A 27,489-nucleotide genomic window follows, 5' to 3' on the forward strand; every position below is an offset into this window, starting at 1 on the left:
CTGTTCTCTATTTTGCTGCGTCTTTGTCCGCTTCTGTTGTCAGCGGCACAGGAATCTGTGTTTCTTTTGGTTGCGTCATCTTGCTGTGTCAGCTCTTCGTGTGTGCAGCACCATTCCTGGGGAGGCTGCACTTTCTTTCACGCTGGGTGGCTCTCCTTACGGGGCGCACTCCTTGCGTGTGGGGTGTGGGGCTCCCCTACACGGGACACCCCTTCATGGCACAGCACTCCTAGCGCGCTCATCAGCACTGCGCATGGGCCAGCTCCACACAGGTCAAGGAGGCCAGGGGTTTGAACCACAGACCTCCCATGTGGTAGACGGATGCCCTAACCACTGGGCCAAGTCTGCCACCCAGGCCCATTTGTTTGGTCAGGCAAGCACTAGGCTAATTGTTTTGTTTTGTTTTAAAGATTTATTTTTTATTTATTTCTCTCCCCTCTCCTCCCCCCAGTTGTGCGCTCTGTGTCCATTCACTGTGTGTGCTTCTGTGACCACTTCTATCCTTATCAAGGGCACCGGGAATCTGTTTCTTTTTGTTGCGTTGTCTTGTTGTGTCAGCTCTCTGTGTGTGCGGCACCATTCTTGGGCAACTGCACTTTCTTTTGTGCTGGGAGGCTCTCCTTACAGCACACACTCCTTGCACATGGGGCTCCCCTATGTGGGGGACACCCCTGCGTGGCACGGCACTCCTTGTGCACATCAGCACTGTGCGTGGGTGAGCTCCACACCGGTCAAGGAGGCCGGGGGTTTGAACCGCAGACCTCCCATGTGGTAGGCAGATGCTCTATCCATTGGGCCAAGTCCATGTCCCATACTAGGCTAATTGTAATACAAGTACATTATTGGACTCGAGTCATCAGTGAGACTACTGCATAGATGGCTGATTATATCTACAATTAACCAGGGAGATTGCTATCAGCAATGAGTGATGTTTTATCCAATCATTTGAATGCCTTAAAAGGGGAAGTGATTTCAGCATTCAGAGAGAATTTCCCAGTTTGTCTTTGGATAGCCAATGTCTCCTGGGAGCTCATCAAGGACTTTATTGGACCTTCATTGGAGCCCCTGGTTTGCAGCTTGCCTGTGGAATCTGGACTTGTGCATTCCCGCAATCACGTAAGAAAATATAAAATCTCATAATCACATATATCAGCTGTTGATTCTGTTTCCCTAGAGAACTCTTGACTAATACAGGTGGTAATGAACTCTCACAGCTTTTGTTTATTTGGGAATGTCTTGGTCTCTCCCTCATTTTTTAAAGAAAATAAATCTCTCTGGATATAAATTCTTGGTTGACAATTTTTTTTTTTTTCTCTCAGCACTTTATTTCAAGCCACTAACTTTTTACCTCTGGTTGAGAAATTGGCACTCACATCTTTTGCTAAGTTTGGGAAGTTCTCTGTCATTATTTCTTTGACTTTTGCCTTTTTTTCTTTCTCTTTCTGGGACTCCCATAATGCATATATTGGTAAACATAATGGTATCCCACAGGTCTCTTAGGCTACATTTGCTTTTTATAGTTATTTTTTCTTTCTGTTCCTCAGCCTCACTCATTTCAGTTGTCTTGTCTTCGAGTTTGCTGATTCTTTCTTATGCCAGTTACAACTGCTGTTGGACTGCCCCCACCCCCATGAAATTTTCATGTCAGTTATTGTGGTCTTCAATTCCAATAGTTCTATTTGGTTCCTTTTTAAAATTTCTATTCCTTTATTGAGATTCTCATATTGTTCATTCATCATGTTCCTGATATTCTTTAATTCTTTCTTTGTATTTTCCTTCATCTCTTTCAACATATTGAAGATCATTTTTTTAAGTCTTTGTCCTATATGTCCACAGGCCAGTCTTATTTCTTGCTATCTTTTGGAAATGTTAATTCTGGGATTTATTCCCTGAGATGTCTGTTCCTTGAGTTTGTAAGTGTCAGTAACTAACAAAACCAAGCAGACCTAAGCAAAAAATATCTTTCACTATCTTTGCAGATTGGCTTTGCATTGGTAGGTGCTCTCCTTCAGGGGTCAGCTCACCTATCAAGGTCATCCCAAGACAATGCAAAGTGCAGAGTCCTCCTTGTCTTTTCTCGACCTGTGTCTTGATCTGTGCTGTGTTTGTTAGTGGCCCTGAAATTTCCCATTTATAGGAATTTTCATGCCCATTTACTCCCCAGGAAACAAACCTCCCTTTCCTGGGTCTTCAGTGCAGGAACTTAAAGCTGGTAAACCTTTGCCCCAAGCCACCCAACTCAATTGTTTCTTACTCTGCTTTTGACCATTGCAAGCTGCTTTTGCCTGGAGGGCAAATTATAGGAAGAGGGGAAAGCCAGAGAGGAGTTTTCCAAGCCGTCATCCTTTCCCAGTCAGAACAAGGCCAGGGACCCACAAAGGAAGAAACTGGTGGCAGGTTCCAAATTGCCCTGGGGAGGGAATGAGAGGGGCCAGGAAGGGTGCCAGGAGCTTCTAGCTTCTCCCACGTCTCCCTAAGGCCTTGCTTTCTTGACTCAGCATCTGTCCAGCAAATGCAGTCCTTCACTTGCCCTCTGCAGCTCTGAGGAGGCATACTGTCATTAAGTCTTTTCCACCGCCTTTGTCCAAGACCAGTTGGAACACTAACCATCCTCAGAGTTGGGCCTCCAGCAATCTGAAATAGCTAATCAGAAGCAGTGATCAGCAATTGGCCATACACCCTTGGGTCTTGGGGAACCTAGGCCTTTGTGCCCCAACCTGGTACCAACATCCTTCACCAGGGGCTGAGTTTGAGTACCTACTCACTGCCAGTTGCGAGAATGAGCATGGGCTACTCTTGGTGCTATGCAGAGTGCAGAGTTTACCTACATTACTGCAATTCACCAGCCTCTTCCTGCTCTTCCCTAGATGCTACACAATGTTCTGCTGAACTCCAGAGCTATAAAATAATTGATTCAGATAGTTTCTGCCTATTTAATAGCCATTAAGTCTAGGGAAAAAGGCCTTTGGGTTTGACATCATAGTCATTGATGGTCTTGCTGAGTATATTTCAGTAGATTGGTAGGTATGGGAGACAAATTGAAAGTAGGTTGAAAAAAAACTTTAAGAAATTGGAGGTGGGAGCATAGCAATCATACAAGAATTTTAACTGCAAAAGAGGAAAGATAGGGAAAGGATTTATGTTGTTTAAAATAAGAGATCCTAGGACATGTGTACTTTGGAAATGATCCAGTAGAAAGGGAAAGACTGATGATGCTGGAAAGAGAAAAGATGCCTGAAGAACGAAATCAAGAAGGTGAAAGAGTTGGATTTGCATTGGCTTGGTACACACACATACAGAGTCACCAGCATTCACACTGACATATAGAACCACCACCAGCAGTCATTTTAACACCTTACATAGACCTATTAGCCAAACACACATTCACACATGGCCACTGAGTCACAATACATATTGACCTACTAGTACTCGACACACACAAACAGCCACAATGACAAGCCAGATAGACCCACCAATCTCTGCAGCCCCTCTCACAGAGGTCCCTTGGGTTCCCCCTTAGAGATCCCTTGCTACCCCAACCCCCTCCTTCTAATTCTCAGGCGCCGCCTCTCCCCGGTGACCTTATCCATTTAGGAGGCACATCCAGGCCAGAGCTGAAGAAGGACAGGGAGGGCTTCACATCCAGTGGAAAGGTTTTATTAAGAGAATGAGAAAGCAATCTGAGAGGTGGGGAGATACAGTGACTGCAGGGTCAAGAGAAATAGCAAATACAAAATCCCAGCAACAATCTCCAGGTCCCTGACACAGCTTACTTCCCTCCCAACCCACCCACAGCCCTTTGCAAGTAAAAATACCCTCTCCATCCTGATCCAGCTGGACATCTTGGTGCGTGAGCAGAAAACAGTGAAACAAGAGGTCCCAATCATTGGTATAAAGTTGCATTGGATATTTTAGAATGTTCAGATTTAATTACAACAAACATAAATAAATAGGACAGACAGTGACATGACTGTGAAGTACAGTCTGGATTCAAGTTCTGCAATTTGTGCTTTATCTTCTTTGTCATTGAGGGCCTTCCTGTCTACTTTCCAAGTGTGGAAGGAGTCCAAAGAGCCCACTAGGCCCTCCTGCCAGCACTCCTTTTCTGGAGGAAGGGGATTCTAGGATGAGGGCACCAATCCCTCAATAGCACCTCAGATTTGTTACTTCCCTCCTGCCATTGGCAAAAAACACAGAAAGGCCCTGGTCCCTAGGAGCACCCTTTGCCCAGGTATTCTACTAGGCAGGGCTCTGCCCCATGAGCCAAACCTTTCCATGTTGATTTCCTGTCCAAGCCCTTCTCAGCAATCAAAGGTCAGAAAATTACACATGTGAGGCAGACACCTGGGCCCTTAATTTACCAAGAAACCACCACAGAGAGGCCACACCCCTTGTTCCAGCCCAGACCCTGCACTGGGGTTTCTGGAAGAGTGTTCTCTTCCTGGTCTTTTAATCTGCCTTTTAATCCTTTCAGGCCTGCCCCCAGGAGCTAAAGCCTCATTTCAGGCCTGGGGAACCCCTTAGGGATGGGGTGAGGAAGCGATTATTTCCGATGCTTTGCATCCTTCTCCGAAGCCTTGGTGTCACTATGCCCGCTGCCTGCACTGCTTAGAAACATCTTGTCCAGCCCCTTGAGTGACTCCAGCAAGTAGTTCTGGAAAGCAGTGAGGGCAGCACAGATGGCAGGCCCACCAAAGCCATGGGTGATGAGGCTAAAGTGTGTCAGGCAACTCTGCACGCCAGGCTCCAGGATGAGTGCTGGGCGGCTATTGCCCAGAGGCGAGCGGTCCTGAGCCATCAAATCTGCAAACTCTTTGCAGATCTGCCTGGTGAGGGAAGGAAGGTCAGAGGTTAAAGGACGGAGGTCTGAGCCCAGAGAAGAATGTGCCATGTGCTGGGCACTTTATATACATTTTAAAACATCCTGCAAATAGTGATCATACCGATTTTACAGAAAAAGAAACTAAGGTTCAAAGAGGTTTAACTGATTTGCCCAATATCACACAGTATATAGCATGTGCCAGTATCCTAGGTGCTTTCACTGTTGATGTCCTACCCACATTCAGAGTCCAGCTCAAATACTAACTTATCCAGGAACCTTTCCTGGATTATGGCTCCCAACACCCAAGGCTTCACAGATTTTGTCTTTGCAGTTATTAGGGAACAATTCAGAAACTGCCTTGGATAATTAAAACAAAAGCTGTCAGTGAACATTAAGACTACATGCTTTCCCAAGCACACTGCACGCATCATCTCACAACAAATCTGTGAGGTTGGCACCTTACCATCCCCATCATATGGATGAGAAAACTGGTCTCAGAGAGGTTGGGTGCCATGCTGAAAGAAACTGAGCTGGGGTTTGAATCCATCTCCAATTGATGGGGCCATTTTTCATTTTCCCTGTGCATCTTCCATGTGACTCAGGCAAGAGGAGGAACACATCACTCGTCTTTATCTGTATCTCCAAGGAACCCAGTCAGCATCTTACACATGTTTGGGACCCAGGAAGCGCTTGATGACTTTTAATGAATGAGGCAAAAACCTGCCCTAGATATGTTTCTCCAGCTATGATATGAGCAGCCTCGAAGGTCTCTCCATTTGGAGGTCCCGTGAGTCTGTAATTTGTCTTTTGCCTAGGGGACTTAAGGAAAGCCTCAAAGGAGGAAGGGTGGGGCTGTGATTTGAAGGTCAAGTGGACTGCAGTAGATGATCGTGGAGAAGGGGGCTCTAGATGTCATCCTAAATAGAAGGACGTGAGAGCTGGAGAGTGAGTAGTAGATATTTGGAGTGGGTGAAGTTTGGGCCCTCAAGATGTGCAAGTTTGCACTTTATCCTATAGACTGGTGATTTTCAAAACATTTTTTTCTCCTCCCTTCCCTCCCTTCTTTTCTCCCTCCTTCCTTTTTCTTCCCTTCTCTCCTTCCCTTCCTCCCACTTTCTCTCTCCTTGCAATGGAATCCTTCCTAAAAAAACAAATCTTAAGGGACTACCAGTAAAAATAGGCCACAGGGCATCCTCACAGAACCTAGTTTGAAATTCAGTGTGGTAGCACTGGGAGTTATTGGAGGTTCTTGAACAGGGGCAGTACACGATGTGCAGGGAGGCTGAGGGAGCAGTTGGGGAAGGGGTGCTGAGGCAAAAATCCAGGAGAAAGATGAGGAGACTTGGGGTGGCAGCATTTAGTACATGTGGCAGTGAGGGGGGCAGCAATAGGGCAAACAGTGGGATCAGGTGTGAAGTAAAGACAAGGAAGAGGCAACCCCTTAGGCATGGGAGTTGGTGCCACTGAGGGAACTCTCTGGAGCAAACGGACTGACAGCCAGGCAGGGAGGGTAGCAAGACCACAGAACTTGACCCGCATGATGGGACTGGGAAGGGGTGCCACGGGGCAGTCTATGTGAGTGGAGCACCCACACATGGAGCCATTGGAAGCCTGTTTTGCTGATGCATAGAACCTAGGTATACTCATATATGGTATCCATGTGTGCCCACATGTGGGCCCTCCAAGTGTGCATGTGAACCTAAGTGTGGAGCCTAGGCATGCCCTGCATGGCACCCACACTTTCTACATGTGCATCACATGTGCTCATGAATGGTGGCCATTGTGCCCATGCATGGGGTCTGTGTACATTGCACATACGTGTGTCTGTGTATGACACCCATGACAGCCTGTGCATGCTGCTCATAGGCCCACACGTGGCACCCTCACTCACTTGGCAGCTAGCAGCATGCTCTTGCGGCTGTGCAGTTCTCCAGGGTCGGCATGTTGTCGGCACAGGTACTCGGCGGCTGCCTTGGCTGGGAACTCGGTCTCGCAGACATAGCCGAAGTCTCGGGCCAGGTGCACAGCCTCTCCTGGGAGGAGAGGAGTTAGACAGATGAGCTGTCACTGCTGCTAAGTATGTAGGATCCCCTCTGAACCTGGAGCACAGGCCTGAACCTCCAAACCCTGGCCAGGGGCACCCTGCCCCATCTTGCTGCTGTAGATACCTTGCTCTGATTTCCTTCCCAGCCCAGCCCCAGCCCCAGTTGCATTGCCCTCCCTTTGGTCCAGTGGTGATGGGCTCTGAGCTCTGGGTTGGGAGCTAAGTCCACTACATATCCCAGAGCCAGAGCTCAAGCCAACCAAGCTCAGGGTCTGGAGTCACCAACCTTCAAGAAAGGGGGCTCTCATCCCCTCATCCCTTTACTACACCCAAGCCCTGGCTACTCCTCACATACACACTCACTGTACTGGTGCACGCACACATATGCATGCTGCAAGCACACACACACAAAGGCTGTACATACAAAGGACACACACCTCTTACCCATGACACAGAGATTACACACTTACTCCACTTACATGAATACATAACATGGTTAAAAACACACCCTCATGCTTTAGGGACAGTCACTCCATTTGTCATACACATTTCTCACATGCCAATCCTCAGGCCTCACCTTCTACCAGCGAAGTCAGCAGGGTCACATTGGCAGCCTTGCGACGGCCAGCTGGCAGGTTGAGTCCGATCTTCTCCAGCCGCTCCCGTAAGCACCGGCCCCCATTTTTGGACTTGGCCCTGAGACAGGAGGAAGAAGAGAGAAGAATATAGGTAAAGAGACCCCAATAGAACCTGGCTGCCTCCACCAACCCCTGCTGAGGCTTGGGTCTGGGCTGGTGGGGCCATGGGGTCTCTAGCGAGGCCCTAACCTCTCCCTAACCTCACTGGTTTTGCGGCCAAGATGCAGGGTGGGGCAAAGACCCAGCTTCTGAAGCCCCTCGTTTCTCGCCAACCCTCTTAATGCAGGAGTAGCCCAGGGTGGGGCAAGATAAGCCAGCATCTGGGGGTCCTCCCCTCCCCTCTTTCCCCACCTTGGCACAACAGCTGGCCCATTCACAGTTACCCAGGGACACAAGGACCTATCTTAATAGACACACAGGGACACAGACATAGAAACATGTTCACATAACACAGGATCCCAGAGACACATACAGACTTGTGGCCTCATGGAAGTCAGTCTGGGATGCTCAAGGAGTCCAGGGATAGAAGAGACCCCTTACGAGTGCACAAATGCAGCCCCCACACAATGGTACACACATGCAAACATAATCTAGCTCAGATGCACATTCAGTTTCTCACGTGCACACAGACATACGGTGGGAAACATTCTAGCCAGCACATCCCCGCTCTAGGTAGCACAGGAAACACACTCATGGAAACATATACTCTTGGCCATCTCCTACTATGTGTGCACGCATGCACACACACACACCATACATCTCATCCTCAGGCACATCAAAATTCACAGCTCTGAGACAAAAAGACCCTACCTACCCAGGCACAAGGACATGAAAGAGAGGGACACACACCCAACTATGAAGACAAACCTATGCTGCCATGGAGAATGAGCCTTGGGTGCTAGGGACCCTTTCCTAGGCACCCTCTCTTCCCCAGACCCAGCCTTGTCCACCCTGCCCCAAGTGGGTGGACCCTTCTTCCCTTCTCTGGCTCCACACTTCTTTTTCTCCCCAACTCCCACCCCAAGCCCTGGAGCATGTAGAATCTTGGGTCCCCATGCCTGCCCTTCTCCCCAGGGAGACTACGGCAGAGCTGATATTGTGGCCTGGGGTGAGGCTGGCCCCTCTCTGATCCCCTGAGAAGATCAAGGAGACCAGGGATTTCGGCCTGGGTGCTGTGCAGGGAGTTGTGGGCTGGCCTTCCTACCTGCGGAGGACGCCCCCCAGGAGGGAGGCGTTGAGGCACTCGGGAGGCGAGAGTCGCCGCTGCACCTCCCCCACCGTCACCTTGTACTTGGATGTGGAGCTGAGCAGCGAGAGCCGTCCAGGCACAGAGCAGAAGACCTCACTGGGGTTCGTGATGCCGCCAACCAGGCTGTCTTTGGCCAGTGAGATGGCCGAGAGGCTGCTGGCTTTGGAGGGAATGGGGACTGTGGAGCAGAAGCAAGAGCAAGGCAAAGAGAGAAAACACTGAGCCAGGGACCACAGGACACAGGTATCCAGCTGACACAACGAGCACCTGGACGAAGCCCCAACTGTGTTCTGGGCCCCTCACTACAAACTGCATTTATTTATTTAAAAAGATTTATTTATTTATTTATCTCCCCTCCGCCCCCCCCCCCGCCCCCCGCCCAGTTGTCTGCTCTGCCAGCACCTTGCGGAGGGAGGTACCATTACCCCTGCTTTACAAAGGAAGAAACTGAAGCACATAGATGTTAAAGTGCCTGGCCTGAGTTCACTCGGCTACTGGCTGTTAGAAACTTGCACCCAGAGCTATCTGGTTCCTGAACCCGTTTCCTTCACTGAGCCAGGCTAGTTCCCTGTTAAAGCAGAAACAGCTTCAACAGTCTTGGAGTTTTAGCATGTGCAGTCCGAGAGGGAGCTGGAAATGAGGGAATGGAGTCTGAACTGGAGACAGAATTCCTGCAGCAGGGCACACCAGGCCTGGGCACTTGCAAGGAGTCCCCAGTTTCTCCCTTCCCACTCATTTTCCTCACCTCATCCCATCTCCCCACCCCAGACTGATGCGAGGCCTATGGGCTCTGGACCCCAAATCCTGGGAACAGGGAGGTTATGGCCCCATTAAGCTATTAAGACTGCAGCTCTGGTTTCCTTCCTGCCAAGTCACTCTGAGATTCTCAAGGAGCCCAGGAATAAGGAGATACCTCCTACACTCTCTCCTAAATACTCCGTAAGCATCTATGAAAGGTAGGGAAGGGAATCTGAGAAGCCAGTTTTCTAGGACCCACCTATTCCAGATGCTACTGGCTGTAAAAGGAAGTTCTTCCTGAAGCCTGACTTCCATCCTGCTTAGCCTAAGGGGAAAGGGAGGATAAGGATACTGCTTCCTCAAAGGAAGCCCTTGGCCTTCTCTTCTTTCAAGGAGGCGAGAGCCTTAGTAAAGAAGGCCTGTGGACACTGGGCTGGCGGGGGTCAGGGAGGGGTGGGGATGGCAGCAATAGCTGAACCTCACTATGTGGCAGTCACTATGCCACGTGCTTACACAGATAACCTCCCTGGATCTCTAAAATAACCCATGAGGGGTTATGACTCTGATTATACAGATGAGAAGACTAAAGCCCAGACAGGTGATGTAATACACCTGAGACCACACAGCCGGTAGGTTAAGAACCAGAAGCAAACCCAGGACTGTAGACTCAAAGACAGTGCCCTGAGCTTCCAGCCCTTTGGTAAGTATTTGCCGAGCTCCTCCATGCCAGCACTGTGTCAGGACTACAGAAGTGAGAAAGGCCCACCTGGTCCCTGGCCTGTAGGAGCCCCTCCACCTGTTCCCTCTTCAGATGTGCACTCCCACCCTCTACCGGACCACCCAGCCAGAACCTCAGCACTGCCCTCCACATAGCCCTCTCTGACCACATCCCATCCAAAGCCATGTCTTTAACGTCTTCACATGCCTCAAATGTGGCCCCTTCTTCACAAGCCCACAGACGCTCATTCACTTTCTGCCTGAATCTCTGCACGTCCCTACTCTGCTCCAGGGAGATCTTTCTGAAAGGTGCATCACTCCCCAGCCTAAAACTCACCAGTGCCTGGTCAGTTCCCTGAGAATCAAATTCAAGCTCCATAGCTGGGCAGAATAATGCCACCAGACTTATCAGTGAGTGCCAACTCTATACCAAGGGCTTTAAATTACCAGGCCTTTGGAGTAGATGCTGTGGTCCACAACCCCATTTCTTTTTTATTTTTATTTTTTAATTTTTAAAAAGATTTATTTATTTATTTTCCCCCTTCCCCTCCTCCCGCCCTGCCTTTTTTGCTGTCCGTCTTGTCTTCTCTTCTCATTTTCTCTCCCCTAGGATTCGATCCTGGAGATCTCTGATGTGGAGAGAGGTTCCCTGTCAATTGCACCACCTCAGTTCCTGGTCTCTGCTGTGCTCCATCTTGACTCTCCCCTTCGTCTCTCTTTTGATGTGTCATTATCTTGCTGTGTGACTCACTTTCCCGGGGCACTGGCTCATCATGTGGGCACTTGCGTGGGCACTGGCTTGCCATGCAGTCACACTTTCTCTTCTTCTTTTTTACCAGGAGGCCCCAGGGATCAAACCCAGGTACTCCAATATGGTAGGTAGAAACTCTATCACTTGAGCCACATCCACTTCCCCATAAGCCCGTTTCAAAATGAAGAAAATGAAGGTTCAGAGAGGTTAAGTAACTTGTGTAAGATGGCACAGCAAGGAAGGAACAGAAATGGGTCCTGAACTCTTCTCACTGACTGCAAAATTCACATCTTCAAACCATCATGTCATAATGTCCTCCTTCATCCTCTTTCATATTCCGGCCCCTCCCAACCCTTCTTGCCTGGTCTCCATTTGTTCTTTAGGATCTAGAACCACACTGTCCAATAACCAGAATATGAACTACATAGGTAAAGTTTAAATTTTCTAGTAACCACATTTTAAAGAAAGAAACAGATAAGATCATTTCTAATAATATATTTTATTTAACCAAACATATAAAAATATCATTTCAACAAATAAACAAATAATTTAAAATTATTTTTAAAAATTACAAATGAGATATTTTGCATTTTATTTAGGCTTTGAAAGCCAGTGGGAATATTATACTCACAATCTAAATTTAGACAAGCCGCATTTCAAGTGCTCAGTAGCCACATGTGGCTAGTGGCTACCATACTGGCCAGTACAGCTCCAAACTACAAATGGGGCTGGCAGGTAACGTAAGCGAGTGAGATGCAGGCGCGGGGGAGGCTGGCAGACTGCAGCTGCAGCCCTGTGTAAAGTGCTACTTGGCTGGAGCTGATTGTTACTATGCAGGAACATAGACCCAACGCTGCCAGATCTCTCGTTTCTGTTTTTGCTGTAGAAACCAGGATTCCAGGTTTTCATGTGCACACTCTGGAGTTTTAAACTTTGGTATTTGATTCAAAATTTGGAAAACCTAGTGCAAGCCCCACAGAACTGCTTGGTGTTCTGTCTCAGGGGCCCTTCTCCATTTTACTGAGCAGAAACCTCTTCCTTCTCTAGCCTCAGGTCAGGCACCATCCCCTCTCCACACCCCATCTGTGTCCTGACCACAGTGGACCTTCATTGTTTGTTTCCACATCTGTCTTCCCCACCAAGTAGGAGGGCAGGGTCTTGGCAGGGGTGGACATTGTTGAATGTGGAATAAACGAGTGAAGCAAGGTCCCTAGGAACTAGAAGTGGGGAAAGGGTGATGGCCACAGTCCAGATGTCCCAGGCTCAGGGTGGGGGTTGCGGGAGGGAGGAAGGGTTGTAAGAGAGAGCCTCAGTCCTTTGTTAGCAACTGAGAGTGAAACTGCCCTTCTTCTCTGACCCTCTCAGGCACCAGGAAGGAGCCAGAGGTCATGAATGGCGGTGAGTCAGGGAAAGTGGAGATCTGGAGAGACGCTGCGAGATTGGGCAGCACATGTGTGTTTGTACCCCCTGTCCCAGGCAAGTTCACTGTCCCCAGAGCAGGGCCAGAACTAGGGGGAGTCAAGTGAGGCACTTACCTTGGGTGCCAAATTTAAGAAGGCACTGAAAGACTCTGTCCTTAAGATCAATAGTAGTTAATGAAATATTTTTAAAAAATAAAGATTAACATAAAAAAAAAAACCCATGGTGAACAAAATATCAAAATTTTAAATAGAGACAGAACCTGGCCCTGCATTTGCATGACCCTGCTGTACTCATCTCACCTTGCCCTGGTGTGAGGAGCAAGGATGCCCTGACTTCACAGACATCCCAACACTGGACATGCAATAGGAGCCATCCCCATTCCCAGGTCCAGCCCTGTCGGTGTCTCCCAGGCTAGTGTCCATCTACCCCCAGGTTCTCTCTTCATCCAAGGGTCTCTCTGCCTTGACGGGTGGTGGTGGAACTATTCTATTCTATATCTTGATTGTTTGGGTGGTTACATGACTACATGTATACAATTGTCAAAATTCATAGAACTGTATATCTGAAAATGGTGAATTCTAGTGTATGTAAATTATACTTCAAGATCTTTGACTTAAAAAAAATGAAACTACCAGTTGGTAAAATTAAAAGAAGTGCAAAGTGACTATCTGCCTCCTGTTATCCCTACCAGAAGAAGTGGTCAGAGGGATAGGAAATTCTCTCCAGCAGCCTCTTCCATTTCTATTAAATTCCATTTCTATTCAATTTCTATTAAAACCTGGGTCCCCTGAGGCAGGGAAGAAAGACCAAGGCTGTGTGAGGTTGTTTGGGCATGTGCAAACAGGGACATATGTGTTGCAAAAGTGAGTGTACACAAAAACCTTTGCCCATGTCATAGACATAGCAATGGTGGTGAGCCTGCATGAGTGCACTTACTCGTTCAACAAACACCAAGCCCCAGCGATGTACACTGACAGTCTCCACTCTCCTTGATGTTGTAGGAGTGTGGCAGCATGTATATGGATATCTGCAAGTGCCGTACTCCTGGTGATATATTTGAACATAGAGTTTGTGCCAGATTTATGCAAACATAGGTGCAGCTAAGTGCAAGTGTGTGACATGTGGCTATGTGTTTATGTGTAAGTGATAGACCTCACCGCTCCCTACACCTGTCCTCTTTTCCTCAGAACCTCTTCCCTCAAAAATGATAAGATGGGGAAGTAGGTGTAGCTCAGTGGTTGAGTGCCTGCTTCAACCACTGAGCTGTATGAAGTCCTGGGTTCAATCCCCAGTTCCTCCTCAAAAAAAAAAAAAGGGATGAGATGGATGGAGCCTAAGGTTAGGGAAGCAGGAGGGCTGGTGAAGGGACAATTGTGGGGATGTGAATTAAGCTAGCACAGATTGCAAAGCAGAGACCCTGGAGTTAATCTCCTACAACCACAAGATGGGCCCACCATGGTGACTCCTGAAGCTGGGACTGATGTGCTCATGTGGTTGCATGTGTAGAAACCATTTACATACACATACTCAGGTAGACACAAAACTCCCAGTCATTCAGCATGTCACACAAGACTCTTGCACACACAATTCTGCACACTCTATCAACAGGTGGTAGATATAGTCTGACCACTGATTTTGGGAAGTGTGCAACAAACTCTCCTAGAAAGCTTGTTAAAACGCAATTGCTTCTAGAAGAAAACATAGGAGAAAAATTTGTGACCTTGGGATGGGCAAAGAGTCCCTAGGTATAACACTAAAAGCATGATCCATAAAATAAAGTAATAAATTGGACTTCATTAAAAACATTTGCACCTTAAAAGAAACCATTAAGAAAATGAGGGAAACGGACTTTGGCCCAGTGGTTAGGGTGTCTGTCTACCATATGGGAGGTCCGAGGTTCAAACCCCGGGCCTCCTTGGCCCGTGTGGAGCTGGCCATGCGCAGCACTGATGCACGCAAGGAGTGCCGTGCCACGCAGGGGTGTCCCCCGCGTGGGGGAGCCCCACGCGCAAGGAGTGCACGCGTGAGGAAAGCCGCCCAGCATGAAAAGAAAGAGCAGCCTGCCCAGGAATGGCGCTGCCCACACTTCCCGTGCTGCTGACGACAACAGAAGCGGACAAAGAAACAAGACGCAGCAAATAGACACCGAGAACAGACAACCAGGGGAGGGGGGTGGAATTAAATAAATAAATAAATCTTTTTTTAAAAAAAAGAATTTTAAAAAAAGAAAATGAAAAGACAAACCACAGAGTGTAAGAAAATATTTGCATATCATGTCTGATAAAATATGTGCACCCAGAATATATAGAGTTCTCAATAATAAGACTAAGAATCCAATTAGAAAATGGGGAATATCTGTATTATCTAAAAATGATACAAAAGTTGTTCAACATCATTAGTCATTAGGGAAATGCAAATTAAAATAACAAGAAACTACCACTAGGATGACTGTAATTTAAAAAACAGATAATGCCAAGTGTTTGCAAGGATATTGAGAAACTGGAACCTTCATACACTACTGGTGGGAACATAAAGTAGTACAGCCACTTTGGAAAACATCTCGTCAGTTTCTTTAAAAATTAAACCCAAACTTATCATACAACCGAGCAATTCCACTCCTCAGAATTTACTCAAAAGCAAAAAAATATATATGTCTACTCAAAGACAGATATAAGAATGTTCATAGCAGCATTACTCATAATAGCCAAAAAGTAGAAACAACCTGAGTCATCAACTGATGAATGCATCAACAAAATGCATTACATCCACACAATAAAAAGAAATGAACTACTGATACATGGTATAGCGTGAATGAACCTCAGAAACATGATGCTAAGTAAGTGTTTTGAAGCTAGATTCAAAAGTCAACATATTTTGGGAAGCGGACATGGCTCAACTGATAGAGCGTCCACCTACCATATGGAGGGTCCAGGGTTCAATACCCAGGGCCTCCTGACCCGTGTGGTGAGCTGGCCCACGCACAGTGCTGCCGCATGCAAGGAGTACTGTGCCATGCAGGGGCGCCCCCGTGTAGGGGAACCCTACATGCAAGGAGTGCGCCCCGCAAGGAGAGATGCCCCATGTGAAAAAAAGCACAGCCATGCCCAGGAGTGGCACTGCACACACAGAGAGCTGATACAGCAAGATGACACAACAACAAAAAAAGAGATGCAGTTTCTCAGTGCCGCTTACAATGCTAGTAGACGCAGAAGAACACACAGCTAATGGACACAGAGAGCAGACAATGGGGGGGAAGGGGAGATACATAAACAAAATAATTTTTTAAAAAGTCAACATATTTTATCATTTCCTTTATACAAAATATCTAGAATAGGCAAATTTATAGACAGAAAAGAGGTGGTTGCCTAAATATTGGGAGAGGAATGGAGATTAGCTACAAAAGGGAATAAGAGAAATTTTTGGAGTGATGAAATGTTTTCAGACGGCTTGTGATGATGATTAGTTACACAATTCTGGAAAATTTCTACAAATCATTGAATTGTATTCTTACAAAAGGAATTTCAGTATGAAAAAATTTACCCCAATAAATCAATAAAACAATGCTAGTTCTAGGGTCATACCTCCATAGATTCTCATTCAGTAGATGTGGGGTGGTATCCAGGAAATCTGCATCTTTTTCTTTTAGGAGGTACCAGGGATTGAACCTGGGACCTTAAAAATTAAAGGCAGGTGCTCAACAAGTGAGCTACACCCACTTCTCAAACCTTCATTTTTAACAAGCACTCCAAGTAATTCTGATGCCTGTGGTTCCTTAGCCCACACTTAGAGTACCATTGGTCTAAAGCCTGGGTGACAGAAGCACAGCTGAAAGCAGACAGTAGGGCTAGTGACCTTAGCCCAACCCACTGGAGTCTCTTCCCCTCCCCAGTGGAACCTGCTGGCTAAGTCTCCTTACCAACAGCCAGTGGGTGCTTTTAAATACAGCTAGTCACTCCCCTGCTCCACATTCTTCTGTCGCTCCCACTGCCCTCAGGTAAAGCCCAAAATCTATCTGCCTGGATGGGTCCTGGTCTTTTTGTCACTCTCTACAGCAGCCAGTTAAGTGACCTTGGAGGCAGGGTAGAGATTATGGTGAGGCAAGAGAGAGAGGGTCCTGCAAGTGGAGGGTCAGATGTGGCTCAACTGATAGAGCACCCGCCTACCATATGGGAGGTCCAGGGTTCAAACCCAGGGCCTCCTGGTCCATGTGGTGGGCTGGCCCACATGTAGTGCTGCCAAGTGCAAGGAGTGCCATGCCGTTCAGGGATGTCTCCCATGAAAGGGAGTCCCACGCGGAAGGAGTCGCCCCGCAAGGAGAGATGCCCCATGCAAAATTTGCAGCCTGCCCAGGAGTGGCAGCACATATGTAGAGCACTGATGCAGCAAGATGATGCAACAAAAAAGAGACACAGATTCCTGGTGCCGCCAAGAATACAAGTGGACACAGAAGAACACATGGTGAATGGACACAAGAGAGCAGACAATGGGGCAGGGGGGATGGGCAGGGAGGGGGAGAAAAATAAAAATAAAAAACAAACTAAAAAAAAAAGTTAAAGTTTTGATATTTATTTCCATTAATTTTGATTTTAAATATATTGCATTAAGATATTATTTATCGATAGAGGGATTGAGAGGACTGCTAAGGGATGTGGAGTTTTTCTTTATGGAGTAATGAAATTGTCCTAAAATTTTTTGTGGTGATGAATGCACAACATTGTGATTATACTAAAAGCCACTGATTATACACTTTAGATAGATTGTATGGTATGTGGGTATATCTCAATAAAACTGCTTAACAAGTAAATAAAAAATTGTGTAAGAATACCCAGAAATAGCAGCTATGTACAGCAGGGGAAACATTGAGAGGTGAAGAATTTTCTTGTTTATCTGTTTTTTTGTTTATTATTATTTTAATAATGAAAATGCTCTAATAATGACTGAAGTGATAAATGTACAACTATGTGATTATATCAAACACCACTCATTGTACACTTTGGATGAACTGTATGCTTTATTAACATGTACCAATAAAATCGACTTGTTAAAAAAAAGCCATTTATTATACACTTAGGATAGATAATATGGTATGTGAATAAATCTCAATAAAATTGCTTAAAAAAATAAATGAATGTGTAAGAATAGCCAGAAATAGCAGGTACATACAGTTGCCGAAACACGGAGAGATTGAGGGATGAAGAGTTTTCTTGTTTGTTTGTCTGTTGTCTGTTTATTATTATTATTATTGAAATAATGAAAATGCTATGATTATACCAAATACCATTGATTGTACACTTTGGATAAACTGTATGCTTTATTAATATGTATCAATAAAATTGATTTGTTTATTAAAAAGATATTTATCTTGATAGCTGAATTTTTTGCCTCACCCCCTTAAATTTTGCTCCAGAAGTGAATGTCTCACTCATTTTACCCTAGTCCTGGCCCTGCTTGGAGGTTTACTTGGAAGCTCAGGCTCTCTCTACTTCTACTTCCTTTCTTCTCCAGAGCCAAGGACAGCAGAGGAGAGGGTGACTATTTACATCAGCCCCTGCCCTGGAGACCCCCGGGGATGAGACGGCTGGGCCCAGTGGAGAAGGACATGGCAATGTCTTCGTCAGCGCCCCACCCCCTACTACTAGACAGTCACCCACTTTCTTCTGGAGGGAAAGAGAACTATAGCTGAAGTCTCACCCACAAACCACTCCCCTCCAGCTTTGACTGTATATGCTGAAACCCTCCCACATTTTCAACCTGTTTGGTTTTCCTACAGGGGAAGGCATTTGAACAAGCTATGTCTAGGGTGGTGAAAGTAGCTCAGTCCATCCTACACCACTCCCCCAATGCCCTGGAATTTCAAAACCCATCACTCATTCATTCCACAAACATCCGTTGAGACCTGTTCCCTGTTCAAATGTCCCTGCTTGGTAATCCCCACCCCGGGCACTCACTGCTCTCTCCTCTGAGCTCCCAAGGCATCCTTGTACAGACCCCACTCGCTGCCCTTCTTGGCTGGAAAAATATTTCTCTCCGGGTCTGTGCCCCCACCGGTCGCGCCTACTTCCAGGGTCCTGAGGTCAGCCTGGAGAGTCGCAAACCGGAGTTGTCAACTGCGGGCTGAAAACGGAGGGCGGCACTGTGGCTGCAGGGGGCGGCTGACCAGGAAGTGGGTGATGAGGAGGGAGATTCACCCCCACACGGTACTAAAGCCACTTCTGGGGGCCTGGAGCCGGTGTCAAGGGATAAGGCCGGGGTTCCCTCCAAATCGCCCCCAGGACATCAACCGCCTGCCCCCGGCCCCCGCCTTTGCGCCCTCACCCTCCAGGCGCGGGAGGAGCTGGAGGAAGCGGAGGCTTCGGCGGGCGGAGAGCGGCTTTCTCTAACTCCAGGACTGGGCCGGGGGCGGGTGCACTTTCCACCGTACCCGCCGGGAGTCTCCGAGACTCTAGGACTCGCGACGCCGTCGGAAAGGCGAGAGAGCGAAGACAGCGCTGATCCACCGCCCCAAGGGCGGGCCCGCGGCTGGCTGCGAGGCCCGAGTCCCGCAGAGACCGCGGAGGGGCAGAGCCGAAAGCCGCCCGCCAGGCCAACGCCGGCCGTCCAAGTCCAGGGCGCAGGGCTGCAGCCCCGCCGCCTGCCGTGGCTCGGAGGCTCCGCTCCGCGCACGCCACGCACCCATCCGCAGGTAAGGGACCGCCGGGCGCCTGCCCTACCTCGGCTTTTGCAAGTCCAAAAGCGGGGGCACTTATCCTTTCTCCTTCTGCCCAAAGTCCCACCGAACCAGCAGAAGGCCAAACTCGGAAACCTTCCGCAGAGAACTCCGGACTATCGCCTCCTTGTTGCCCTTTGCGGAAGCGCTCAGGGCTGTCACTTGACGTCCCCGGTGGGGGGTCCAGTACCTGCTCCCCTCCATCCTCCACTCGGGTCGCCTGCGCTCCGCCGCGCTGCACTCGCCTCTAACGGGCCGGTACTGCGGGCTGGCCAGTGTGCGCGCCCCGGCCCCCGACGCCTCGCGCGGCCCGGGCACTTGCCGGTACCCCAGAGTGCCGACGCACAGCACCCAGGACGGTCCTGGCTGCACTCTGTGCTCTTGGGTCCGCCTTTGAGGATTCCGGAGTACACCCCAGGCAGGGATTTCAGAGAAGCTGTTATCCTTTGAGAGAAACTGCGGGGCAATTGCGGGCCTTCCTTCCTGCAGCCAGCCTCTTCCCTGGCTCTGGCCCCGGGGAGGGGACCCAGGGGTCCAGAGAGACAGCTGATCCTTCTGCCTTTCCCCAGGGCAGAGGTCCTTAAGTCCCTTCCCAAAATACAGGGTCCTGGCCTCCTGCAGGGAGTCAGTGAGCCTGGGTCTCCACCCTCTGCAGGACGGGCTGGAGGCAGGACTGAGGACTGCAACTTGGTTGTTTCCCGGGTGGTCGCAGCCCAGCTGCAGGCTCTTGCTCCAACTGCAGACGGAGGTCTCTCTTCCAACGGGTTCAAAAAAGCTCATCCACTAAACCAGTGGGAGCTGGGCCCCTGGCGCACACCTGCCCCCACCTCTGTCCCCACTCCAGACAGCTGGTTTCCCAGCTCCCTCCCCCCAGCTCGAGCTCCAGGTGACACAGGCCCAATTCCAGGAGCCCTGTGCCTTCATCTCCCCCGCTCCCCATACACTCCAGGCTGTCGGGGAAGCTCCCAAGTCCTGGTAACACAGCCCCAGGTCCAGGAGGTCCAGCCCCTGACGCAGCCCTCCCCCACCTTCCCACCTCAGAAAACATGATGGATAAAGAGCCTGGGCTTGAAGTCACTCGCTTGAAAAACAACTTGAGCCAAATCCCATGGGAGTGGTACCTGACCAGGGCACCTGGGGCTCATCTGTTCCTCTGAATTCCTCCCGGGTGCCCGCCCCAAATCTAAGGACCCCCACCCCCAATGCCTGGGCCCCACTGAATCCTTCTCTCCCAGGACCTTTCCCTGGCACTGCCAGAACTCAGTCCTCAGGTCTGAAAAGCCACTTGGGGGCAGGTCACACTGAGGCAAGCAACCAAAACACCCCTGCGAATATGCGGGGTATTATTTCACAGGGTATCTGACCCTCACATGATCTGAGATCCTAGATAACAAGAACAACAACAACAAAGCCAAAAAACTCCAGGGTCACAACAGAGACCTTGACAGGAGCACAGAGACACGGAATACGTGGAAATGCCCACTAACATACACAGATGCACATCACAAATGCAGTCACAGCAACACAGTCACACGCCCAGGAAGTACTGATACATAAAGGGAACATCCATAAAACGGAGGACTCTGAGCTCACATAGACACCCACACCCAGGAGCAGGCAGGCCCTGGCCCGCGCAGAGGCAGCCTAACACGCAATAGTAACACACCAGCTCCCTCAATCCTAAATGCCTCCGGAGGCTCCCGCATGGGAAGGAAAGTCCCCAGGGAAACGCGAGGCCCCTAAGGCCCTTCAGGGAAGGAAGGAGCAGAGAGCACCTGCCAAGTTCCGAAGGGGCAATGGAAATTATTGAGATCCTTGGAAGCAGCACTCCCATTCCCACCTCTTCTGAAACAGGGAAGTGGCGTAACTCCCTCAGCAAATTAACTCCAGAGTGACAGGAGCGCCCTCCGCTCCGCTGGGAGAAGCCAGGCCTTCCGCGCGGCAGCGAGAATCCGCGAGCCCAGCTCAGGCCGCAGACTCCCGGACGAACTCTCCAAGCCTCGCCGCGGCCGCTGCCTACCCCGCTACTGGGCCGGGAGGAGAGGCCGGCAGCTACCTAGCCCGGTGTGCGCACAGGAGTAACCGGCTACCAGCGAGAAAAAGGGCCTGCACCATCTTGCTCCGTTTTGCCCCTGCAACCGCACGGCCACTCCTTACCTTTCTTGATCACCGACTGGTCTAGGAGGCTCAGTCCCGGCTCATCCATGGCCTGCAAAGAGGAGAGGGTGGCGGTGAGGGCGCGTCGTCTATCTCTTCCCAAGTTCAGCTGTCCGGGGTCCCAGTCCGCTCCGCCCAACGCGCACCTCCTTTGCCAGGGGCGGCGACAGGCGCAACCCGGAATCGCTGTGGCTCGGCACCCTGCGCAGTCGAGCTAGGGCCCTGGCTATTTCATCGTGACGTGCAAAAAGGGCATTTTGAACCTTAGACAATTACCATGCCTTTCGTCGCCCTAGGCGAAGAATACCCTAGGCTCAGCGGCCCAGAGGGACGGGAGAGAAATGGTTTGGCCCCTGCCCATGTACTCCGCGGAAGGCTGCCTACATTCAGGCACCGCACATGGACTCAGTGCCAGAAGACCTCAATGGCCAGCCGCACCGATTAACTCGGGGCCACGAGTGAGAAGTGGCGGGCTGGGAATGAAGCCGTGTTCCCGCATTCGTCACCCGTGACCCCGGGCCAGAATCCCAAGTGCCCAGACTCCACGGCAGGTCCCGGCCCATCCCGGACCCCTCGTCTTACCTGCAGGTCCTCCAGGCCGGGCGGTGCTGCCAACCCCGGGAGGCCGAGAGGCGCGTCGGCCAGGCCGTGCGCGCCGTCGGCCAGGCCGTGCAGGAGCCGGGGCACGGCTGCGGCGTAGTCGCGGCGCGGGTCGAGGCCCAGGGCGCGGGCGGGCGGCGCCAGCAGGCTGGGCGGTTCGTCGTGGGCGCGGGCGGCGGCGCGGGGCGCGGCCCAGGCGGCCTGCGGAGGCTGCGGCTGCGCCAGGGGAGTCAGGCCGCCGTACGGGTCCCCGGCCAGGTGGGGAAAGGCGGCGGCGGCGTCGGGCGCCTGGCCGTAGGGCAGCGGCGGCTGCGGGTACGGCGGTGGGAAGTACGGCGGCTGGAAGTCGGCAGCAGCGGCGGCGGCCGGCGTGTGGCAGAGCGGCGGCGCCGGCCCATAGGCCGCCTGCGGCAGAGACGACAGGCGGGCCCCGCCGGCCGCTGCGCCCAGCCCGTCGGGGCGCTCCTGGGGAAGGAGGGGGGCGCGTTAGGCGACCCACCAGAAACTGACCCCAGCCTGAAAGGACTCTCCTTGTCCAGCTCGCGAGGGTCCAGAGGCCGTCCCGCCCGCTTCCGGGACCTGAGGTCTATCTTGGAGTGACCCGCGGGCTCGGGAGCCCTAGACTGGGGACAGTGGTCTCCTGCGCGCAGCGTTCTCAATCGGTGGAGTCCCTGTGGTCCCCTTCCCTCGAGATTTCGTTGGCGCGGGGGCAGGAGGTTCAGAAGATACAGCCTTCAGGCGTCCCGATCCCCCCGCCCAGCGTGCCTCCTGTGCCCTCGGACCCGAGAATACTCACCATGGCTGAGTAAGTGTGCACCAGCATTGCGCGGGGAGCGCGGCGCGCGAGGCGTGGCGGCGGCGGAGTCCTCGCCCGACGGCGAGCTCTGTGAACAGAGGCGCGGGAAGCGCGCACAACCCGCGGGGGTCGCAGCCCCGCGGCAGGGTGCGCCCCAGCCCGAGTCCAGCGGGCGTCGCGTGCTCAGCGGTAGGCACCTCCTGGTGGGTTCATGGGAATGGGACCTGGCCTGGCCCCGTGGTCGCCGGGCTGGACGGGCGCGGATCTCACTTGAAAAAGTCAGTCTTTTGGTGCCCAGCGCCCGCCTTTCTCCCTGTGAGCTCAGCCTGCTCCATGCACACCAATTATAGTGTCGGGGGCGCGCCGGGCCTTCGGGGGCGCGCATTAAAGAGACAAGCTTTGGTAGCTTTCTCCCTTCTCCCCAGAGGCCGCCAAAGGGGAGGCGTGGTTTTGTCGGGACCCGGTGGGGTTGGTACGGGGGTGGGGTAAATCCAACCCTCGCTGGTGTGAACCACCTTCTGGGCTCCCTGCCCGCAGCTGCAGTGAAACGGAGAAGGATTCAAGGTTGGGACGCAGGGACCGCAGGTTGGAGTCTCTCAGCTCTGTCGACTCTTTCCTTTGAACAAGACACTGCTCCTTGTGGGCCTTGGCTTCCTCATCTGTCAAATGGTGATCCTTGCTCTAACCACCTCAGCAGACTATGCAGGAGGTAGGTGATTGTGGATGTGGAAGAATTTAGTGAGCTGCAGGCTCGAGAGGACACGTGTCAGTGTGTGTGTGTTTGGGGATCAGTCATAGTCTCTCCTGAAAAGTTCCTGAACCAAGCTCCTTTGAGGGTGCCCGCTTAGCTCAGGCTGCCCAGACTGGTAACCCTGAAGGCCTGAGGAAGGTGGAGACACAAGCTGAACAGAGTTTCCTGGGACTGTAGGTGGACTTGGGCTCCACAATGTTGTTTCTGAAACCACCGGTGCCTGGGTTGATTTGAGTGTAGGCCTGATATCCAGACTCTTGAGTGAAACTGTGTGTAGCTGGCCCATGTGGATGGTGTGCAGTTGTTACATTAATATTCATAGATTGTGTGTTTGTGTATATCAGCTGGCTCTCAAGAATGTTCTGGTCCTTGCAGTCATTTCCTCTTTCTTTCTCCCAACACCTAACCTCCTTTCTGAGAAGAAGGGATGGGTTTTAAAAAAAAAGGGAAATGAGAGAGGTACTAAGGAGAATGGGAATTAAGAAAGCAGAAGGAAGATTTTTTTTTAAATCAAGAAAATGCGGAGACCAGGGCATAGTAGAAACAATCACAGCAAACATATTGCAGAGTGTGCCAGACTCTGTGCTAAGAATACTGATTCATTTAGCGCTCACAACAGCCCTATGAGATAGATACTCTCATTATCCCCATTTTCAGATGACAATGAGCTCGTTAAGGTCAACCAGCTAGTTAAGTGACAGAACTGAGGTAGTCTGCCTCCCGCTGCTCTGAGATCATGATTCTGTTCTGCCTTAGACTCAGGAGTCCAGAATTTAGTCCTGACTGACTGTAGGACCCTGGGCAAGTCACTTTCCTCTCTGACCTCAGTAGGGGAGAGCAGGGAGGACTGGGTCGCATTCTAGTGAAGTAGAAGATGAGAAAGCAAGGGTAAAAATGTTGAGACAGATGAGAGTGGTCAGGGAGCTGGAGGCAACACCATCGACCCATGTAGTGAATATTATGTAGAGGAGACTTCAGGAGGGTCTCAAGCATGATGGGTGCCAAGCTCAGGGCTGGGTCCTCTCAGCCTGGGGAGTCATTGGGAAGGAGGTTGGAAGCTAAGAATTTGTCACTAAGCATTTTCCAGAGACTGGAGCCACCAGGTAGGGTGGTGAATGAAGCAGAATTGGGCAGCTCTGCCACCTACCTGTCCAGGACACATCAGAAGTAGGAGTGTGTCTGTGTGTGTGTCTATGTGGATGTGTGAGTCCCCGTCCCCCCCCCCCCCACACACACACAACTTCAACCACAGGACATCAGGAGCCAGGGTCCAGGATAGATGTATATATGTCAGACAGAGCACGGCACCCAAGTTGGTGAGAAGTCCAAGGAGCAGCAAGACTGATGATGTCCATGCCCAGGTAGGGGGTCCCCTTGTTCTCTCCAGCAGGCTGAGGAAAGCCAGAATGACAGGACAGGCTGCCTATCCAGTGGCTTCCTTGGGTTTCCTCAGCCCTACTTCTCTGCAGGTTAAGATACCTCCTTCTCCCCTCATCCTTCTCCTTCTACTCTGACCTTTTCTCAGTTTCCTCTTTTTTTTTTTAATCCACATTTTTAATGTCAGTATTCATTCTCAGAGCTCAAGCTTCTGCCTTTTCTTCCAAGCTGCACTTTTCATGAGTGATGTCATCCTTCCAATTCTTTAATGACTACCTCATTAAATCGTCCTGCTTTCTTATCTCTAGTCTGTATCTCTCACTAGAGATCCCAACTCAAAAACGCAACTCCTCCAGACGTCTGGTCTCACAGCCACCTGAATCTTTCCAAGTCCAAAACTGAATTCGTGGGGGGGATGGGGGGGGGGTGTAAGGGAACCTCTTATATTTTTTAATGTAACCTTTTCTCGGTGATGTATGTATCTTCGAAAAAATACAATTTACAAAAATGACGGGGTGGGGAGTGGGGCATATGGGAACCTCTTATGTTTTTTATTTTTTTTAATGTAACGTTCTTTGTCATCTATTAACTTTAATTTAAAAAGTGTAAAAAAATGTGAAAAAAAAAGAAAACTGAATTCAACATCCCCACCCACATCTCTAAACCTGCTTCTTCTCCTGTATTCTATAGTTCAATAAATGGCACCAGACTGTCATCTCAGACCTTTCCCTCACCCCTACAGTCCAGTCGTCATGGAGTGTTGTCATTTCTAACCCTTAAATATCTCCATTTCTCTCCACTCCTCGGCCACCATCATACTCTTTCTCATAGACTAGCAGTTCTCAAAGTGTGGTCCCTGGACCAGCAGCATCAAAACATCTGGGAACATGTTAGAAGTGCCAATTCTTGGGCCACAACCCAGACTTACTGACACAGAAATTCTGGATGGGCATGGCCCTCTGTGTTTTATTAAGCTCTTCAGGTGATTCAGAAGCACACCAAAGTTTAGGAACCAATGCCTAGACTATTTCAACAACCTCCTAACTGGTCTCCTGCCTTCATTCATGTCTCTTCCAGTTCATATTCAATTCCATTCAGTACAAAAGTGACCAGATCATGTCACTTCCCTACTGAAAATTCTTCTGGAGTTTCTTATGGCCTATCTACAAGAAAAAGAAATTCAAATTCTCTAATATGGTTCCAGGCCTTCACAGCTGTGGCTAACTTTCCTTTCTTGTTTCATGAATTACTTCACAAGAAAAAGATTAGAGGAGAAACAGAAAATGCATCTAAGTGTTGTGCTTGGCACCTGGCAGGTGCTCAGTGAATGCTTATAAAGAAATGATGAATGAATGGATGAGTTTATGAATCCTTCAGCCTATTCAGGGATCCTTGAGGAAGTCTCCATGTGAACATGGCCCTGGGTAGCTAGACAAAGAAGCCAGGCATAATTGGAGAAAAGACATCTGATGGGTGAATGATTTTGCTTATGGCTACTGGTGGGAGAGAGGCTCTCCATGGTCTGCTTTGCTCTTGGAGCTCCCAAAAACTTCAGGTCTCATGGCTGCAGACACTGGACCCCTTCTTCACTTGCAGAGTCAAGGGACTCCTTACTCTGAGGCACGGAGATTGGGATTGCTGGTTGCCAGCTCTCAAGGGCACATGCACACATGTGGAGGCCGGGGGCACACACCTGAGGCTGGTACACAGGCAGACACCCCTGGGCACATGGGGCATACAACATACATAGACACACACGGGAAATACACAAATGCACAGGATCACAGGACATACGACACAGGTGCACATGCTCATGCACATAAGTGGACTCCCATTTAGCATACTTGGCATATTGCACTTGTCCCAGGATCCGCTCTTTCCCTTTGGACTTGCATTTGAAATTTAGACAAGGGAAAACTCAAGTCAGTCTCTTTTATAGTTGACACCACTACCTACCTTCTCCTCCTCTAAGCTTGGGCTGAGGGTGTAGGCAGGGTGGGGAAATGTGGTACAAGATGCTGAGGCGCCACCTCGTGGGTAGATCTCACAACTGAAGCTCAGATCCCCCTTTCTCCTCAGCTGAGGCACCGGCCCTTGAGCATGGTCCCACACTAAGTTAGCCTTGCCCCATCCTCATTCTGGAGCCCAGAGCCCTCTGAGCTCTTCATTACAGTGCTCAGTATTCTCCACAGGGTTGGGCTCACCCACTGCAGGAGGAGAGCACTTTGACGGCAGAGACCGTGGCAGTTTGTCCTTTGCTTCGGGATCCACCCCTTTTCTTTTTACTTTCACAGATGATCTGGGTCATTCCCATGACTTTAATGACCTTCTATACTGACCATCTCAAATCTGTCACTCGATCGGACCTTTCTTTGAGCTCCAGACAGCAGTACCCAACTGCCTTCTGGATATTCCACAAGTAGAATATTCCCCATTTACCAAATGAGCTTATATTTCCCACAATCCTATTTCTCTCCCAGTGTTCCCTGTAGCAGTGAATGGCCCCATTATCCTCTCTGTCCCAGATCAGTAATCTGGGAGTCATCCATGCCTCCCCCCTCTTCTTCCACCCCCTTTCACTTCCAATTAATCACCAAGTCCTACCAACTAACGCCTACTTATTCTCCATCCCACTACCACTGCTTTAGTTCAGACTTCATCACCTCCCCTCTGAGCTCCCTGCTTCGAGTCATCTCTCTTGCAACCAGTCTTCTTTCTAAA

At 50.0% G+C, this 27,489-nt stretch overlaps 1 protein-coding gene across 1 annotated transcript; it reads right to left on the reverse strand.

Annotated features, from left to right (window-relative positions):
• Nucleotides 1-3,641: 3,641 nt before the first annotated feature.
• TFAP2E (transcription factor AP-2 epsilon) lies at nucleotides 3,642-26,656 on the reverse strand. The gene is made up of 8 exons (XM_071217557.1): nucleotides 26,613-26,656; nucleotides 22,641-23,177; nucleotides 21,827-22,309; nucleotides 21,245-21,296; nucleotides 8,709-8,931; nucleotides 7,444-7,562; nucleotides 6,714-6,855; nucleotides 3,642-4,826 (listed from the first exon to the last, which is right to left on the reverse strand). Exons 2-8 carry the CDS (start codon nucleotides 22,665-22,667, stop codon nucleotides 4,544-4,546), a joined length of 1,329 nt encoding a protein of 442 aa, XP_071073658.1. The 5' UTR covers nucleotides 22,668-23,177; nucleotides 26,613-26,656; the 3' UTR covers nucleotides 3,642-4,543.
• Between the last annotated feature and the right edge of the window lie 833 nt (nucleotides 26,657-27,489).

The sequence above is a fragment of the Dasypus novemcinctus genome, chromosome 9, assembly GCF_030445035.2.
Source record: "Dasypus novemcinctus isolate mDasNov1 chromosome 9, mDasNov1.1.hap2, whole genome shotgun sequence".
NCBI classification, from domain to species: domain Eukaryota; kingdom Metazoa; phylum Chordata; class Mammalia; order Cingulata; family Dasypodidae; genus Dasypus; species Dasypus novemcinctus.